The sequence below is a fragment of the Macaca nemestrina genome, chromosome 2 (genome assembly GCF_043159975.1).
Source record: "Macaca nemestrina isolate mMacNem1 chromosome 2, mMacNem.hap1, whole genome shotgun sequence".
In the NCBI taxonomy this organism is placed as follows: Eukaryota; Metazoa; Chordata; class Mammalia; order Primates; family Cercopithecidae; genus Macaca; species Macaca nemestrina.
The window spans coordinates 109,106,658-109,125,034 of record NC_092126.1 but is presented as its reverse complement, the minus strand read 5'-3'; the positions used below and the strand labels follow the sequence as shown (position 1 = coordinate 109,125,034).

The window sequence follows — 18,377 nt, the reverse complement described above, 5'->3', positions numbered from 1 at the left end:
AAACAAATCACAGTTTGAAGGTGGGGGACACCTTTTTATAGACATTACATTTAAGTATTTCCCTGGGTTTCTCTGTAACTAAAAAAAATAACTATAAGGAGATACAAAATTTCTTAAGTGATGGTAACTGGAAAGCAAGATTGCAGAAGCTACTGATTTGCTTGCTTACTCCAATTTTTCTATGATGATCATGCATTGCTTTGTGTATTAGTTTGTTTTCACACTGCTGTAAAGAACTACCTGAGACTGGGTAATATATAAAGAAAAGAGGTTTGACTCACAGTTCTGCATGGCTGGGGAGGCCTCACAAAACTTACCATCATGGCAGAAGGTGAAGGGGAAGCAAAGCACGTCTTACATGGTGGCAGGAGAGCGAGCGAGCGAGGGGGTAAATGCCAAACACTTTTAAACCATCAGACCTCGTGAGAACTGATGAGAATGGCATGGGGGAAACCATCCCCCATGATCCAACTACTTCCCACCAGGTACAATTTAAGATGAGATTTGGGTGGGTGGGGACACAGAGCCAAACCGTATCACTCTGCATGATTTTTAATATTCTAAGATCAAAAAGAAAAACATCACTTTCAAAGTACATGAATGATACCAACAGTAGTTAGAAAAGAATATGACATTTTATTTTCACTTATGGACATACAGTACATGAATTTAGAAATAAAATCGTCGCAGGATTCTGAAATACTGATACCTTAAGATCTAACACACTGATTAGTCCATTCCCTACAAAGCAGCCACATTAGCAGCTCAGATTTGGTCTTTGTTGTAGTTGTTGACATTAAGTTCTTTAAGTGAAATGCCCAGCAGCATTTAAATAATATTTTACAGCAGACATGAACTAAGTTTCAATATTCCATCTTTGGAACACATTATGCTTATTTACATGTTAACAGGTGGCTATATTTACTTACCCTATTGTGAGTTTAATGACTGATTTTAAGCTACAAAGGGTTTTCCAGCTATTATTTCCTTTAGAGTTTCTAAAAGTAACAACTTGTATCAATGTTTTACAAAAGATAATGATGAAAAAAAGGTAATGCTGAAATAAAGGCGCTTTTAGAAATATTTAAGGACAACATAAGGTATTAATATTGGAAAAAAACTGTACATATTTTCAAGCACAACACTGAAATATTGTAGCAGTGTTTAATTGAATTGTTTTAAAATAGTGGTAATTATACTACCTTACATACTGTTCTAATATTTAAATCTCTTAATTACAATTTGAATATACAATCTGACTTACAATTAGAACTATGCACAGTTTCCGAAGCATATTTTTCAGGTTTGTTTTTGCACATAAATTAATGTTTAAGTTGGTCCTTGATTTGGAGAACTATAACTACCTGGAAGCACTAAGTTTTAGACACATTTATTGACAGCCAACAAAATCCTTGACAGAGTGAAAAGCATCAAGAGTACCATGCGTGGAAAAGCAGCTGTTGCCCCCCAAGTGCAATATGAAATTTAGAACAAGACCCTCTCAGAGGCCTGCATGTCTCAATGACTGACCCTCAAAGAAACCAAAATGTACAGGAGGAAGTAGCTGACCAGTCATGGGCATCTTCCACACTGGGGCAATCTTTAAAACAGAGGTGGCTTTGGACCTCTAGCATAAGAGATAGACTTTACATTATTTGATTTTATTTACACTTTTTTAAAAAGATAAAGTATATCTGAATTCTCTCATCACATCTAAACTGCTGGTGCACTGGCAGCTCAAGCTGATTAAAGTCATGAGGCAGCCCACCAGAGACTTTAAAAGAACCCCAGACCACATCCCCTCCTCTTTCCTATCATGAAGTCACAGACTGTCTCATCAAACTACTTGATGTCTGTAAGAGACTTACATTTTATAAACACAGTTAGCTTATTACTGAACTTTTAAGAAAAGTCCAAAGATGTGTGGAAAAGTATGCCTGCTAACAGTGACTGCTTCTACAAGGACAATAATGAAACTGAGCTACAAAAATAATTTTACTGTTTTAAATAATGAAAGGAGCTAGGTTTTTAAAATATATTACTTATTCTGCAACAGCTGATTAAACTGACAATCAATAGAATCCAATGAACAGATTCAGCTTCCATTCTGCAAGCTGAATTCAGGTTATATTTTAATTACAGAATAGCTTCAAATTATAAATCTAACTGTCCCAATAGCAAAGAGACCATCAAGGCAGTAACATCAGATCAATTCTGTCATCATCCTGCACGGAGCACAAGATGTGCTTTTGGATAAAGGCATTAAAAAGACCTTGGGCTGATGTGGAAAGCGGGTCAGTAAAGACTCCAGTTCTGCACAATGGAATCTTCCAAGCCAAGCCGCTTTCCACAAATACAAATTCAGTCTATCTTTTCCTTCTGGACCAGTCTGGGAGCATCAACAAAATCTTTGCCATTGTAAAGAATGATAAAAAATGTTCCAATGCTTGCAACTCCCCAGAAGAGCACATAGGCCAGTGTTTCTGTCCAAGTGTCACCTGTTGATATTAAGAAACAAAAAGCTAAATAAGGCATTTGTTGATATCAGACCCAGTTTTCAGCTGTTTAGCACATTTTGGCAACATTAAAGTTTACTAGCACATTCACAGCAAAAATATAAGAACCTCTTAATTAAGGTTTAAACCGGTGGTTCTCAAACCCTGGCTAGTACCAGAATCTTCTGCAGGGCTTGATAAAGCATCAACTGTTGAGCCCCAAGAATCTGCATTCCAGCAAGTTCCTAGTTCCCAGGTGATGCTGATGCTACCGATCAAGAGGCTACACTTTGAGAACCACTGGACTAAAAGATTTCATATATTATACAAATAATAATCACTTTTAGTATATTTTAATAATACAAAAAACTATTGTTTAATTTATAGTTCTGTAACAGATATGAGCTATTATCAAAATACCTGCACAAAAAATTTTAATATTCATAAGTTATGAATACCAAACATAAGTTATCCAAAACTTTTCTGAAGTTATATATATTTTGTAGGGTATTTTTTGCACATACATAAATATATAAAACAAAAGTCAGTAACATTTGCTTTAGAGATGGGGTCTTGCTGTGTTGCCCAGGCTACGGTGCAGTGGCTATTCACAAGCACGATTCCACTACTGATCAGCACGAAAGTTTTGTCCTGCTGTTTCCGACCTGTACTGGTTCACCATTCCTTAGGCAACCTGGTGATCTCCTGCTCAAAGAGGTCACCATATTGATGCTGAACTTAGTGCGGACATCCGATCAGCATAGCACACTACAGACCAGAACTCCTGGGCTCAACTGATCCTCCCGTTTCAGCCTCCTGAGTAGCTGGGACTATAGGCACACACCACAGCACCCAGCCAATAACATATTTGAATGACATATTTAGCCCAACTCTGCTGATACGCATTTTCCAAAGTCCGAAGTTCGTAAAGGTTAGCAGCAGGCCAATGGGCAAAGATCTGCTTTGTTTTACTCCTTGAATAGCTGAACCTAGAGAATAGCTTCTCTCTCTGCAACAGTACTGGCCTCATCTGCAGACGGAGAAACACATACAGGGAATAACGGCCAGTGAGAGAGCACACCAGGGAAGAAACCAGTCTCCAGACTCTTTCCTAACAAGCCCTCAGAGATCATGCTACATTTGTTTTCTATTCTCTTTGAAAACCACAGCAGGAGCTAGAAATCAGATATTGCCACACCCAAATGTCACAAAGTTCGTTATAACAATTAACTGACATGAGATGTTACTATCCACAGCATCCAATCTCTTTTTATGCAAAATATACTCAAATTTGCATAACTGCTAATTTTCATGGCTCTGAGTTTTAAAATTCTTCTTGGACAAAAAAAGGGCAGTTCCTTATTGGCCACTCTGCTGGACACACCCTAAAGGAATCATCTGTTTTATTCAGGCAGAGCCCTTGGTCTTGACTTTCCTGCCTCCCCAGAGGTTCTTTAGGTAAATGTGGGTATAGTCAGAACAACAAAATTAACTAATTTAACAGTACAGTGGCTCCCCAAAAATGGCACCCACTGGGTATGTTTTCAGGAAAGAAGGCAGAGGATCTAGAGAGAAAATTAGAGCAGGGCTGGCCGCTGAGGAACCTGCACATGCTGCCTCTTCCTTCCTGCCCCAAAACCCGCAGTCACGTCCCGGGCAATGCCTATGTCTCAACCTGTTTTTGTATTGTAAGGTAAGAATGGTTTTTACATTTTTAAATGGTTATAAACACAAAAACAAACAATGTGCAGCAGAGACCACACACCATCCATAAAGGCAAAAATATTTACTACCTGCTCTTTACAGAAAAATTTTGCTAACTATAATAATAGTAAGATGGCTCTTTCCCCCTACTCAACATTTCAGCATTTAGTCAAAACTACATCACAACTGTCTACAGGGCTGAGCACTGAGAGGAATACCGAGACGAACAGGTAACTGAGCCTCCCTATCAAAAAGGTGACAGAATTAGTGGTGGTGGTGGAGTAAGAGTCCTTAATTCAGCAAACATTTACTGAGGGTTTACTATATCCTGGACAAAGCAATGAGTAAGACACAGACCCTCAAAAAGTTGCTGATCCAGTGAAAAAGACAAACAAGTATGCAAATCATTACCATCCAAAAACAAATACACACTGGGTATGTCAGGTACACCAAAGAGGTATACTACCTCTGAAAAATAACTCCCTATGTATTAAGGAGGTTAAAAGAGGAAAGTGCTGGGAGAGAGGACCAGGAGTGCTGTGGAAATTCAGATAGAAGGTGAAGACTTCCGTGTGGGAGAGACACTCTGTGAGAGGGGAGCGTATGAATGGTGCCCTGAGGATGGTGGAATTCAGACAGGCAAGAAGAGGTTGGCTCAATGAATTCAGGATAGAGGATGAAGGCTGGAAGGTGCCTTTTCTTTCAGAGTGACTAGGATTGCACCTCCAAGGTACAATACACCAAGTCTCAGACTTAAACCTCCAAAATACAGGACATTACTCAAAGGAGAATAAAGAATACATTCTTCACACTTTAATCTTAAATGCTTTATTAACTCAGTAACATAGCAAAATATTAGGAGAAAAAACAAAACCAGTAAAGACCTTGTCCACTCAGGTTCTTAGGCAATTTTACTCTCAACCTATTAAAATTTAATGATAAGTAGGCCGGGCGCGGTGGCTCAAGCCTGTAATCCCAGCACTTTGGGAGGCCGAGACGGGTGGATCACGAGGTCAGGAGATCGAGACCATCCTGGTGAACACAGTGAAACCCCGTCTCTACTAAAACTACAAAAAACTAGCCGGGCGAGGTGGCGGGCGCCTGTAGTCCCAGCTACTCGGGAGGCTGAGGCAGGAGAATGGCGTGAACCCGGGAGGCGGAGCTTGCAATGAGCTGAGATCAGGCCACTGCACTCCAGCCTGGGCGACAGAGCGAGACTCCGTCTCAAAAAAAAAAAAAAAAAAAAAAAAAAAAAATTTAATGATAAGTAATATCTTAATCCATTAACATTATTTGAGTTGGTTAGACTATACATTCTATAAATGGAATACTTTGCAGCCATTAGCAATTAAGAACATGGGAAAACATACTGCTTAGTGAAAAAAAGCAGATAATGAAAATATGTATCTCACCTCTGAAAAAAGAGACACTTATAAATATTAAAACATCAAAATGTTAAGAGTGGTGAGCTTCTCTCTCAAAGGTATGATGATAAATAATATTTTCTCCTTTTCTGCCTACGTGTGTTTTCTACAATTACTATGTATTACTTTGGTAATGTGAAAGGAAAATAAAATCTCAGGACTCCAAATTTACTATGCCAAAGAGAAAAGTTAAACTTGGGAACTGAGTCTCACAAAACTACCCTCCTTTTGTTCCTAAGTAGACAGCTGCAAAGACAGTTGGCCACATATCCTCCCAGATGGCCACCCTCACAAACTGTCACAAGCAAATTCCATGTGGGCCCCAAAATCTTTACCCTAAAAGACAGTCCTGTCGAATCTCCCTCACCCTGACATTGTAAATTAACAGTTTATTTTCACAGGTAAGGGACAAAGACTAGAAAATCATTCCTCCGCCCACCCCAAAACAAATGCAGACTTGACTTCTCCCTCTACTCTACGTTTACTTTGTCTTACATAAAACACAGATTTACTGAGCGGGAGATGAATGCATAATTGACTGTTCCTCTACCCTCTCCTTTCACATGTAATGTGGATTCAGTGAGTGCTAATCAAAGCCTCACAAGAATGTGACCACTTATCTCACTACCTACCCTCCCCTTTTGTTTCCATTCCTCCTTCCCCTCCTGTACACTGTTTCACCATTTAATACTGAAGTCCTCAAAACTCTCTTTGGAAAAAGCACAAGATACTGATCCTACCGTAGCTTGTGTCTCTTTTTCCTGGGCAGGTTCTCAACCTTGGTAACTTAAGCCTCTGAACTGAGACCTGTCTCAGATACTTATTGGTTCACAGTAATAAGAAAAACATGTTTTTGAAATCTGAGGTTTAAAAAAAAACCCATCAAACTACTAGGTATGTTATTTTTCTTCCTGTCACATCTAATGACTAATTTCATCTACTCCACTTTACCCATTAAATTTAATAGGGAAACATCAAGTGTTCAGTGAACTCAAAAACTTAAGATGTTGTAAAAGAAAGGTCAACATTCTAACTAAGAAACAAATGGAAGAATGTGTGGAGCTGACTTACCAGCCATCAGCAAACAGATAATGCACATTGAAAAGGCAACAACCATGATAATAGGCAACTGGAAAAGACAACAGAAAGAGATAATCATTTAAGAATGCTAACCAATGGCTGCAAAATCAGTTGTGCATGCATTGCTTGGGAAAAGAAAAAACCTCATCTGTCAACTAATACACACAGTATCTTTTGTCAACAAAACATTATTATTTATGGGTTCAATCACAACTGCCCTAGACTTTAGATGGGGAAAGTGGTAAGATCGGAAGAAGCATGCTTTTGCTCCAAGCCAAAGAGTGCTAAATGTAAGGAGGATGCCCAGATGAGAACCTAGAACACTAGGTCTCCCTTCCATTCCAGGGCACTTGACCCACTGGAAAGAAAATCCAGAGAGGCTCTTGCAGAGTCTGGTGAACGGAGAAGTCAAAAAGGAGAGAAGCATCAAAAATAAACCTTGCCTTCCATGTAACAAGTTTGTCTCTGGCAATTCCCTCAATGTAAAAGAACTGAAGTTTTCCTGAAATGAGAAACCTTCCACTTCCCCTTTGCTTATGTGACATCACACGAAAAGCATGTGTGAGACACTCTGAGGAAAAGAAAACAAATGCTCCACAGTTACTGTACTCCTCAGCCTGACCTCTTTGGAAAACTTAAGTATTTATATTTCATGTAATGAAATATAAACAACATATAACGTTTTAAATTAAGGAGACTGAAACCATCTATACCTTCAGACACAATGCTTTTAAAAACTTGAAAAATACAAAATGGTTTCTTACAGCCAGGAATTTCCAATCCCTTGGAACACTTAAAGGACTATGAGATTCTAATTCATCCACTGAATAGTTTCCAAGAAATAAGTCTATGGAATCCTAGAACAGAAAGGAAGAAATTAGTAACTCACCAAACTCAGTGTGAGATAACATTAGTGATGAACGATGCAAAGAGACAACCGCCTAATGCCAGGAAAGCATCAAATACAAACTTACTTGTCTAAATCCATCGGAAAAGTTGTTCTTATAATATCGTATCATTGAGTTCCAGCCATCCATTAGAAGTCCCAAATGAGTTCTCTTTCCAGTTCTGGTTAAAGAGGTTAAATTTTAAGTTACAGGTTTGTACACTGAATTCTCACACTGTTTTATGGTCAATAAGCATAAGGTATAGAAATGAGTGACAGATTTTAAAAACTAACGCTGAAGATATAGATACTTCACAAAAGAAATCACTTGTAGGTCCAAGAAATACCTATTTTCTTTCTAAAATATTACCAAAGGAGGCACAAAGAAACACACTAATTCCAGTTGCAAAGACAAGAAATATGAAGAGAAATACACAGCCCAGGTTAAGTGGTAGGACACAGCAAAGCAGAGACTAGAAATCTTATTCTGCTCCCAGGGAATCCACACAGCAGAAAAACAGCCACCGCATGCATAATACATTCAAAATGTTCTAATTCCTCATTACTCAGTGTGGTCTTTGAAAGCAGCATCAGCATCACCTGGGTGCTTTTTAGAGGCACATCTCAAGACTGGTGCTTCTGGTACACAGTAAGGTCTGAGAAGCACTGTGGAGCGGTGGCTCTCACCCCTCCCCAAGCATCAGAATCTCCCAGGGTGGCTAAGAACACACCAGAACCTGGGCCTCATCTCCCAGAAATCCTGACTCCACAGGCCTCAAGTGAAGCCCAGACGCTGGAGATTTGCTGCTGTTGCTGCTGTTGTCTGAGAGCTGCCCAGGTGATTTTTAAAAGCTCCAGGACTGTGAACTACTGATGTGGAACGCTATTTTAAAAGCACGGCTTGCCTGGTAAAGTCAGTCTTCAAGGCACCAGTTCCCGCATATTGCTTGGCACAGGCATTTGCGTTGTCAGCCCAGGCTGTAGAAAAAAGTGAAAATAGCTGATAACGATTAAGATGACAAAGTTCTAAATCCAGAATATTAATTTATTTCAAAATTTGAGCAACTCTGTCTATATTAAAGAAATGACCTACCATTTTTGTAAATCTTCTCAAATTCATCTTGTTCTTCAAGCTTTTGTCCCACATGCAAAACTCCTAGTCTCTGGAATAAAAACCACACCCAGATTTATGTGTAATAGATTTTAGCAGACATGATTTAGGAAGAAAAAGCAGCCCCCAAATTGTATCTCATGGTTCCTGGTTGCTGGATGCAGGCCAGAAGTGTCTGTTGTCTACAGGGAGCCCCAGCTTGCAGCAGCCGTCTCCTGCCCAGGGCAGACTGTAAAGCCTCTCCTGAGGGCACCTTTGCCTTGCAGCTCCTGCACTCCCTTGAGGGACAGCAGCAGGACTATATTCAGAGAGTGTGTCAGGAGGGAGAGTGAAAGCAGCTGTAGGATTCCAGCCGCTACTTCCTCCCTCTCACCCCTAATCTTCCACTGCTTCTACCCCCTTGAGATCACCTCATATGCATCATCCTTCAACTTCTTCACCCCTGAGTCACCCCAACCTTACCCTCTGTCCCAGGGACCTTTGAGAATCTGATGAATGCCACCTAATCTACCTCCCCAAAAATACATACACACACACAGACCTTCACAAAGAATATCCCGGGGTTGCTGGGCCCCCTGAATCCCTTCTATGGACTCCCCTTTGGAGACCACAAACCACAGATGAGGGGTCCCCACCTTGTCTCAGACCATCACCTCTGAGAACCACCATCTTCATTGCTTACCTCAGATGACACCTCATCTCTACCTCAGAAGGAGTTATTCCCACCCTCAGACACAGCACAGGAGCCACCTTGGTGACCTTTAGCTGGGTAAGAACTCTGCCTTCACTGGCGGACGTGGAGAGGCACAAGTAGATAGCCCCTACACTAGCAGGCAAAGCTGCTGGCGAGGCTCCTGCCCCCACTCTCTGAAGGTTGGTTAAGTTTCATAATACTATATATAGCATGTAAAATTGTAAAATATGGATTGCAGAACCTAGTCAAGTAAGTTTTGGTTAATCAGCCATGGAACCAAACCATTCCTAATATTGTTTCTATTAAAAAATACACTCAGAAGACCTTCCAACAGACAAGGACATAGCACAATACAAACTACAGACTATTCCAACAGGGACAGCACTCCTCTAGCAGGTGCGACTTCAAGATTCACGAAGCATTCATTCTGAAGGGGGTATTTTACCTCCATAATTTCTTTCTCGGTATCATACAATTGTCAGAAATAAAGTTGAATGCTTACTAATTCCCTGAACAGGAAACCATGTGGTATGCATTTTGTCTGCCCCTCACAACAAATGCCAATGTGATTTAGAAATTGGGGCTCTACGTCTTTTTCATTCCAAATATACACAGAAGAAAAAAAACTATTTTTCTCATCAGCATAGTCTAGTGATAAAGCAAAGCTGTGTCAGAAACTTTTTACTTTGGAGTCAATATCCCTTGCTAGTAATAAGAGAAAGATAAATAGAAACAATCTTGAGGTGCTACTTTTGTACTAATGAAATAGAAAAAAAAGAGGCTAGACACAGTGGCTCAAGCCTATAATCCCAGCACTTTGGGACGGAGGCAGGTAGACGGCTTGAGCCCAGGGGTTTGAGACCAACTTAGGCAACATGGTGAAACTCTGTCTCTACAAAAAATACAAAAATTAGCCAGGCGTGGTGACACACGCCTGTAGCCCCAGCTTTGTGGGAGGCTGAGTAGGTATGATGGTTTGAGCCCAGGAGGCAGCGGTTGCAGCAAGCCGAGATTGCGCCACTGCACTCCAGCCTGGGCAACAGAGCCAGACCCCGTCTCAAGGAAAAACAAAAAAAATTAAAATTAAAATATCAAATGCTGGAAAGAGTTCAATGAAATGGATTTACTTATTCATTGCTGGTGTCAGTGTAAACTGGAATGACCCTCTTGGAAAATAATATATGTATTCTCTTTAACCCAGTAATTCTACTAGGAATTAACATGAAGGAAATAATTCCAGTTAATAATAACATATACAGATGCATTCTCTACAGTGTTATTTATAAACTAAAAATGTAGCAATCTGAATGGCTTAGTAAATTACAGCACAACAATACAACCATCAGAAACTGTGATTACATAAATGCTAAGGGAAAATGGCAAAAGTGAAAACTGTGCATACATAGACTGACCATAGTTATGGAAAATGTGACATCCATGGGCAAGACACAAAAATAAAAAGAGCTGGGTTAGGGTGGGGGCAATGTGAATATTTTATGTTACTGGGTTTTGAAGATGATGTTTAATTTTCTGCTGTGTTGTTTTTCAATTAAAAAAAAAAAAAAAGCATTCGCACCTGAAGTTGGGCCTGAAGTGAACGACGAGCTAACAAACTCTGGATCACATTGGTTCTATCTAGACAATCCATGCAATTGCTTCGGAACACGCCTTCCTGGTTTGCCACCACCTGGCCAGCAGAGTCCACTAGAAAATAACTAAAACATATTTGTATAAACACTCTCATACCAAAGAGGTCAGATTTACTAAGGACTTAACTCTTACAACATGGGTCTCATTTCAGTGACGTTATTGAAAACTGTAAATTAAAAGGTCAGATAGGAATGTGTAGTCAGGCATATGTGATTATCCTAGACCAAAAAGAAGTCTAAATGGCTGAGGCAAAACAGTCCCCCATCCAAAATATGGCTGAAGATTAGAGATCATCTCACCCCAAAGATGTGAAAAATAGAGTTAAGAGTATTAAAAAGGTGGTTGTGCAAATCGATCATGTTTCCCAAAGCCAGATGAGGGTTTCCTCTAACATTATTATTCCAACTATATCCCTGGATATCAGGGTTTTATGATTCATATACTATCTTTAGAATCCTCTGGATTGCTTGTGAAAAAAGATTCCTGGCCTTGAGATCAACTGAATCAGAATCTCTGAGGCAAGGATTGAATATTTTGCATTAAAAATACTTTTAGCTGGGCGTGGTGGCGCATGCCTGTAATCCCAGCTACTTGGGAGGCTGAGGTGGAAGGATTACTTGAGCTTAGGAGTTCAAGACCAGCCTGGGCAACATAACAAGTCCCTGCCTCTAAAAGAACAAAAACTTAGCCAGGCATGGTGGTGCATACCTGTATATAGTCAGAAGGCTAAAGTGGGAGGATCACTTGAGCCCAAGGGTTAAAGGCTGCAGTGAACTATGACCACACCACTGCACTCCAGCCTGGGTGACAGAGCGATATTCTGTATCTAAATTTAAAAAAAAAAAATTTTTTTTAATACTTTCAAAAATTCTTTTTTTTTTTTTGAGAGGGAATCTCCCTCTGTTGCCCAGACTGGAGCACAGTGGTGTGATCTCAGCTCACTCCAACCTCTGCCTTCCAGGTTCAAGTGATTCTCCTGCCTCGGCCTCCTGAGTAGATGTGATTACAGGCACCCACCACCATGCCCGGCTAATTTTTATATTTTTAGTACAGATGGGGTTTCACCATGTTGGCCAGGCTGGTCTTGAACTCCTGACCTCAGGTGATCCGTCTGCCTTGGGTTCCCAAAGCGCTGGGATTACAGGCGAGAGCCACAGCCCCCGGCCAAAAAAAAAAAAAAATTCTTAAATGGGTGATACATGCAAACAGTACAAGATTTATAAAGTATAATTGGGTATTATTTGAAAAATCAGTTTCCCTTTCTCCCCTTAAACACCCAAATCTCTGTACTGCAACCAACCACAGTTACCAGTTCCCATGTTTTCTTTAACAAGCTCCTTGATAATTCTATGAATTCAAAAATCTGACAACACACAGTGTGCTGGTTAAGAATATGGATTCAGGAAGCAAACAATCTGTTTGCTAGCTTTAGCATCATATGCAACTTACTAACTGTAGAACTTTAAATAGTAAGCTTATTCATCCACAAAATGGAGGTAACAGCAGCACCACCATTAGGCTTCTCTAAGGTTTGAATGAGACAACACATAATGCACATAAAGTACTTAGCACAGTGTATGGAACACAGCATACAATGAATACTGGATAATATTAACTACTGAAATTATTTTCCAAAATCCAAGAGGAGGAAGAAAATGCAACAGATTCATCAAGGACTAAATACAAATCATGACCTCAGGAACAAGACCCTGGAAGAATGTGTTAGGATGAAAAATCTACATATGGATCATGCAGAATTGGTAAGGTTCGTTTAGAGTTGGTGTACATACATATGTGTGCAAGGGTGTATATGTGTGTTTGTACCCCATTAATACTTATAAAATCCCAGATATGTTATAAATATTATTGCTTAAACTATACAGTAAGTTATCATCTCTACTTTACAAATGAAGAAACCAAAGTCTGAAGATAGTAACTAAGTGGCCCTGGGTCATATTACTACTAAGAGAAAAACTTAAATTCAAATCAAGGTGTGTTGGACTCCAAAGCCCAGATTCTTTCCACTACCCCAAAAACCCCTAGAAAAAAGTCTCAAGAGATCATCTGAGAGTCACCAGTGAAAGCTCTGCTCTCCCTGTGGACCACGGTGAACGGCAACGAACACAAACTCTGGAGTCAACCCTCCTTCTTTCTTACACTCCTGCATGGCAGCAGTTAATGGGTGAACCCAAGGAACCACCTCCTCCAACAACATGCCGGGCCCAGCCAATGTTTTCTCTAATGGCCCAACAACAGTAGGTCAATTTCCCTTCTGTGTTCGTGACAAAACCTCACAGAAAAAAAGCAGATTTAAATAACTGTAGTTGATTACCTAATGTATATAAAAAGACATTTTTGAGAACTGAGCAAATATCTATCAAAGAGGTTTTACTATATTATTGTGTAACAAATTAAAAAGTGCATTTGGGTTGGCAGGTTTACAACTATCACACATAGGCAGAAGAAAATGATAGTATGGTTAACAGATTCCTTCTTCTGGCTTTTAAATCAGTAAAGACTGACGCGCACCGAGTATGGTAAACCTGAACCAGTATGATAATATAGTACTGTAAAGACATTCAGACTTTTGATCCATCAATCCTACTCTGAAGAATTTTTTAAAGAAATAAAAAGATTTAACAGATGTAAAATATCTATAATGATTCATGGCACCACAATCTTTCATGATAGAAAGAGGAAAGGAAATAAACCAGGTGCTCAGGGTGAAGAAAAGCACTTCTTTAGAACTACGTTATGACAAAACAATACAGAAAAGCCATTAAACCCTATCATTACAGACACTGTACAGGTTAACAACAAAATACTTGTGATAGAATGTCTAGTGGAAACAACAATATAAGATATTAGTAAACCAAGTTCAATTATATAAAAATTTGTAAATGTGTGGTAGATAATTTATAAATATATGAAGATACCTGGCCTTGGGTCATTTTTAAGAATTTAAAAATATTTTGAAGTCACCAAGTCTCATCTTTCCAGTAAAGAAATTAAAAATAATAAAACAGTATAGATAAGCAATGACAATCCAGTGAACTGTATTTATAAGTCTGCTGGATGATGCATAATAAAATATGACTGATATATATACCTCTTCTCTCTGCCTCCTTAAGGAAATAATATAGCTTACCTTAATTCATCTTGCATTTCTGCTACCTGATCCAATAAAATACTTAGTCGATCCCATCTCATATTTTTACATTCCTTATGGAAGTCAAAGGCAATGTATCTACCAAAAGAAAAGATATTCAGAAACCGACCAGAGATCATTCATTTTCCTTCTATTAATAATACCTTCATAAGCTGATTTTCCCCTTTATATCAGTGCATACATATTTCTTGGGAATACTAGAACCTCCTTCACTCTGGGTTTATCACTATACATATACTACATGCACACACACACCCCTTCTCATGCTCACACCTATCAGAGGAAAATATATATATATATGATATGAGCATATATATATATATATATATATATATATATATGTATACATGAAAATACAAAATACATGCATATGTCTATCCTCACATGTTCTTCTGGGGGCCCTCAGCAAGGAGTAGAGGAGAAACACAACAAATGCTTAGTGAAGTAAGCTCAAGTACAGCAATCAGGTATGCCCTGCAAAGAGGCCTTAGTCCAAATTCCTCAAGACAATTCTAGTGGCAAAGTATGACCTATGGAAACTCTCTGGGGCACAAAGCCTCAATGAGGGAATCTGAATCAGAGACTAAACTCAAAACTCGACTGAAAAGAAGTTATTCTGCAACATAATTTAATGCTACAGAAATTTCAAGCCAACAAAATATCATGCTCTGATCTATCGAAAAATATGCAAGCTGAAATACATGTCTAGTGAGCTCTATGTAATCATGCACATATGTAAGTGCACATCTCATGTGAAAAGATCTGCAACAGATTTCTAGTGAGGTACCTCATCATTCCACTTCCCAAAGAAGACACCATTGTTGCAAATGTCTGCTCAAGTGGCTTCTCTGAGCCCTTCTGGTTAATCTGTAAAAAATTTCAAACACCATAGTTTTCAGTTAATTTCAAAGGAGAGAGTGACATCAGAAAAAGGACAAAGTAGGAAGCTCTAAGCTCTCATTCTCCCACAGAAACATAAAAAAATCCCAGAAGCTGTCTGAGCCAACTTTGTAGGAGCTCTAAAAAAAGATCAAAGGTTTTATAGTAACCTACCCAAGCACCCAATAAAGAAAAAGTCACTTTCAAAATGGTGGGAAAGTTTTGTGGCATTTAACTTGTCCTTGACCCAGCCCCTCCCCAGAGTGGTGACAATCTTAGTCTTACATGGGAATAACCTGGTTCTTAGTTCTCCTCATCAAACTAGAGGAGGCAGACCAGACCTTATCTGCAAATAATTGTGGACCTCTGTTCTAACATGAAGGACTAACTGGTCTCTGTCCCACATATCTCTGAACACGAGCAGTAAAAGTGGTGACCACTGCTTGTAAAAGCTACAAGAGGAATATAAATCAATGGATGCCTGAGGCAAAATATCCTGTATGGAAACATATAATAGACCATTTAAAGACTGGAGAAGAAGCTGGGTGATATTCTTTGGGAAATTAGGACTTTCAAAAGCAGCCATGTATATGAAGGAGTTTTGAAGGCCACCCACACAACCAGGCAAGATGCATGCTCAGAAGAGTCCTGAGAAGACCTTAAACCTTCACCACAGACTGATCCCTAGGCTCACAGCAAGCCTGGCTAATCAGTAAAGGACTGTCCCAGCATACAACAAGTCTGCAAAGAATGGGGGACAGGGTTGTTCTCTCATTTTTGCTTTCCTTTTTTGTCTGTCTATTTCAGTTCTTGGAATTCAATGAAACTTGTCAAAACAGCTGAACATAAGCAAAAGGAACAGACCTCAGTGAACATACACAATAAGAAACAGTTTTGGCAAAAATAGTTCCGAAAAGTCTCAAGAAAAAAAAAAAAAGGATTAGTAGAGTCTTTAACAATCAAATAAAACAAAAAACTCCCAGCAAACCCTAGGGGAAAAGGAGACTCTGACTTCCAGAGTTATGATATCATAATAATCAAACATACAATTAAAAAAAAAATCACAGGTACACAAATAAACAGAAAAAAATGGCTCACTCAATGGAACATAAGAAATTGACAGAAATTGTTCCTGTGGAAGCCAAGACAGGACTTGGCTTATTAGATAAAGACTAGACTTATTAGACTAGACTTACTAGACTAGACTTATTAGACAAATACTTTAAAGCAACTGTCTTAAAAACAAAGAGCTAAGGGGAAACACAGACAAAGAACTAAAAGAAATCAGGAAAACAATACACAAACAAAATGAGGATATCAACAAAGACAGAAAAATTATTATAAGAAGCCAAAAAATAATTCTGCAGCAAAAGAGCACAAAAAGTGAAATAAAATATTTAGCACTATGGGAATTCCAGGAAGAGAGAGAGAAAGGAGGAGAGAGATTTGAAGAAAAAAAAAATAGCCAAAACCTTCCCAAATGTGATGAAACATATGAATCTACAAACCAAAGCTCTGAACTCTAAGGAGACCCACACCAAAAACATTATAATCACATAGTTGAAAGACAAAAACAGAATCCTGAAAAGCAGCAAGAGAGAGGAGACTCATCACACACAAGAGATTCTCAACAGGATTATCCGCCAATTTCTCATCAGAAATCTTGGAGGCTGGAAGACAGTGGGATCATATATTTTAAATGCTGGAAGAAGAAAAACTGTCAACCAAGAATTCTGTATCTGGTAAAACGTCCGTTAAAAATGAAGGAAAAATTAAGACATTCATAGATAAACAAAACCTGAGGTAGTTTATTATCATTAAACCCAATCTATAAGAAATGCTAAAGGGAGTCCTTCAGGTTGAAATGAAAGTATGCTACACAGTAACTTGCAGCCATAGAGAGATATAAAAATTTCCAACAGGCTTGACGTAGAAGCTCACGCCTATAATCCCAGCACTTTGGGAGGCTGAGGTGGGCAGATCACTTGAGGTCAGGAGTTTGAGACCAGCCTGGCCAACATGGTGAAACCTTGTCTCTACCAAAAATAAAAAAAATTAGCTGGGTGTGGTGGCACACACCTGTAATCCAGCTACTCGGGAGGCTGAGGCAGGAGAATCGCTTGAACCCATGAAGCAGAGGTTGCAGTGAGCCAAGATTGTGCCACTGTACTCCAGCCTGGGTGACAGAATGAGACTCCATCTCAAAAAAAAAAAAAAAAAAAAAAAAAAAAAAATCCAAAAAGGTAAAGACAAGGGCAAATATAAAAGCCAGTATTATTGAAATCCTGGTCTGTAACTTCACTTCTTATTTCTACAGGATTTAAAAGTCAAATGCAGTCCAGAATGGTGGCTCACATCTGTAATCCTAGCGCTCTGGTAGGCTGAGGCAAGAGGATGGCTTGAGGTCAGGAGTTCAAGACCAGCCTGGGCAATATAGTGAGACCCCCATCTCTATAAAAACACAAAAAAATTAGCCAAGCATGGTGGTATGCGCCTGTAGTCCTAGCTGCTGAGGAAGCTGAAGTATGAACTTCTTCATAAGTATGAAGTATGAACTCCTTCAGCCCAGGAGTTCAAGATTACACAGAGCTACGATCGTGCCACTGCATGCAAGCCTAGGCAACAGAGCAAGACCTGTTCTCTAAAAAATAAATACATACATACACAAATAAGAGCCAATTGCATAAAAATAATTATGTTACTGAAAATATATAAAGATGCAATTTGAAATGTTAACATAAAAAGGAAGCAAGAAGGCTTTACAGGAGTACAGCTTTTGTATGCTTCTGGTATCAATTCAAATTAGATACTTATAACATTAGGATATTATATGTAATCCTCATGGTAACCACAAAGAAAACAGCTATAGAATATACACAAATGAAAATGAGAAAGTAATCAAAATATATCACTACCAAAAAAAATCAACTAAGCACAGTAAGAGACAGTAATGGAGGAAATGAGGAACGAAAAGCTAAAAGACACACAGAAAACAAATAACAAAAGAGCAGAAGTAAATCCTTATCAGTAATTACTTTAAATGTAAATGGATTAACTCTCCAATAAAAATAAGTAGACCGGCAAAATGGAAAAAAAATATGATCTAACTACATGCTGTCTCTGAGAGATTCATTTTAGACCTACCTAAAGACACATACAGGTTGAAAGAGAAAGGACGAAAAAACATATTTTGTGCAAATAGTAATCAAAAAAGAGCTGGAATAACTACACTAGTATCAGACAAGATACACTCTAAGTGAAATATTGTTACAAAAGACAAAAAAA

The 18,377-nt window shown here is 38.9% G+C and overlaps 1 protein-coding gene across 1 annotated transcript in view; it reads right to left on the bottom strand.

Annotated features, from left to right (window-relative positions):
- Positions 1-616: 616 nt before the first annotated feature.
- LOC105480337 (SAC1 like phosphatidylinositide phosphatase) overlaps positions 617-18,377 on the bottom strand; it is a 54,157-nt gene continuing 36,396 nt past the window's right edge. The window contains exons 12-20 of the mRNA XM_071091553.1: positions 15,001-15,080; positions 14,193-14,291; positions 10,971-11,109; positions 8,683-8,752; positions 8,495-8,567; positions 7,678-7,771; positions 7,468-7,560; positions 6,695-6,752; positions 617-2,498 (exon numbers count right to left, since the gene is read on the bottom strand). Of these exons, the coding sequence (XP_070947654.1) occupies positions 2,362-2,498; positions 6,695-6,752; positions 7,468-7,560; positions 7,678-7,771; positions 8,495-8,567; positions 8,683-8,752; positions 10,971-11,109; positions 14,193-14,291; positions 15,001-15,080 (843 nt within the window). The 3' untranslated portion in view covers positions 617-2,361. The remainder of the gene's footprint in view (positions 2,499-6,694; positions 6,753-7,467; positions 7,561-7,677; positions 7,772-8,494; positions 8,568-8,682; positions 8,753-10,970; positions 11,110-14,192; positions 14,292-15,000; positions 15,081-18,377) is intronic.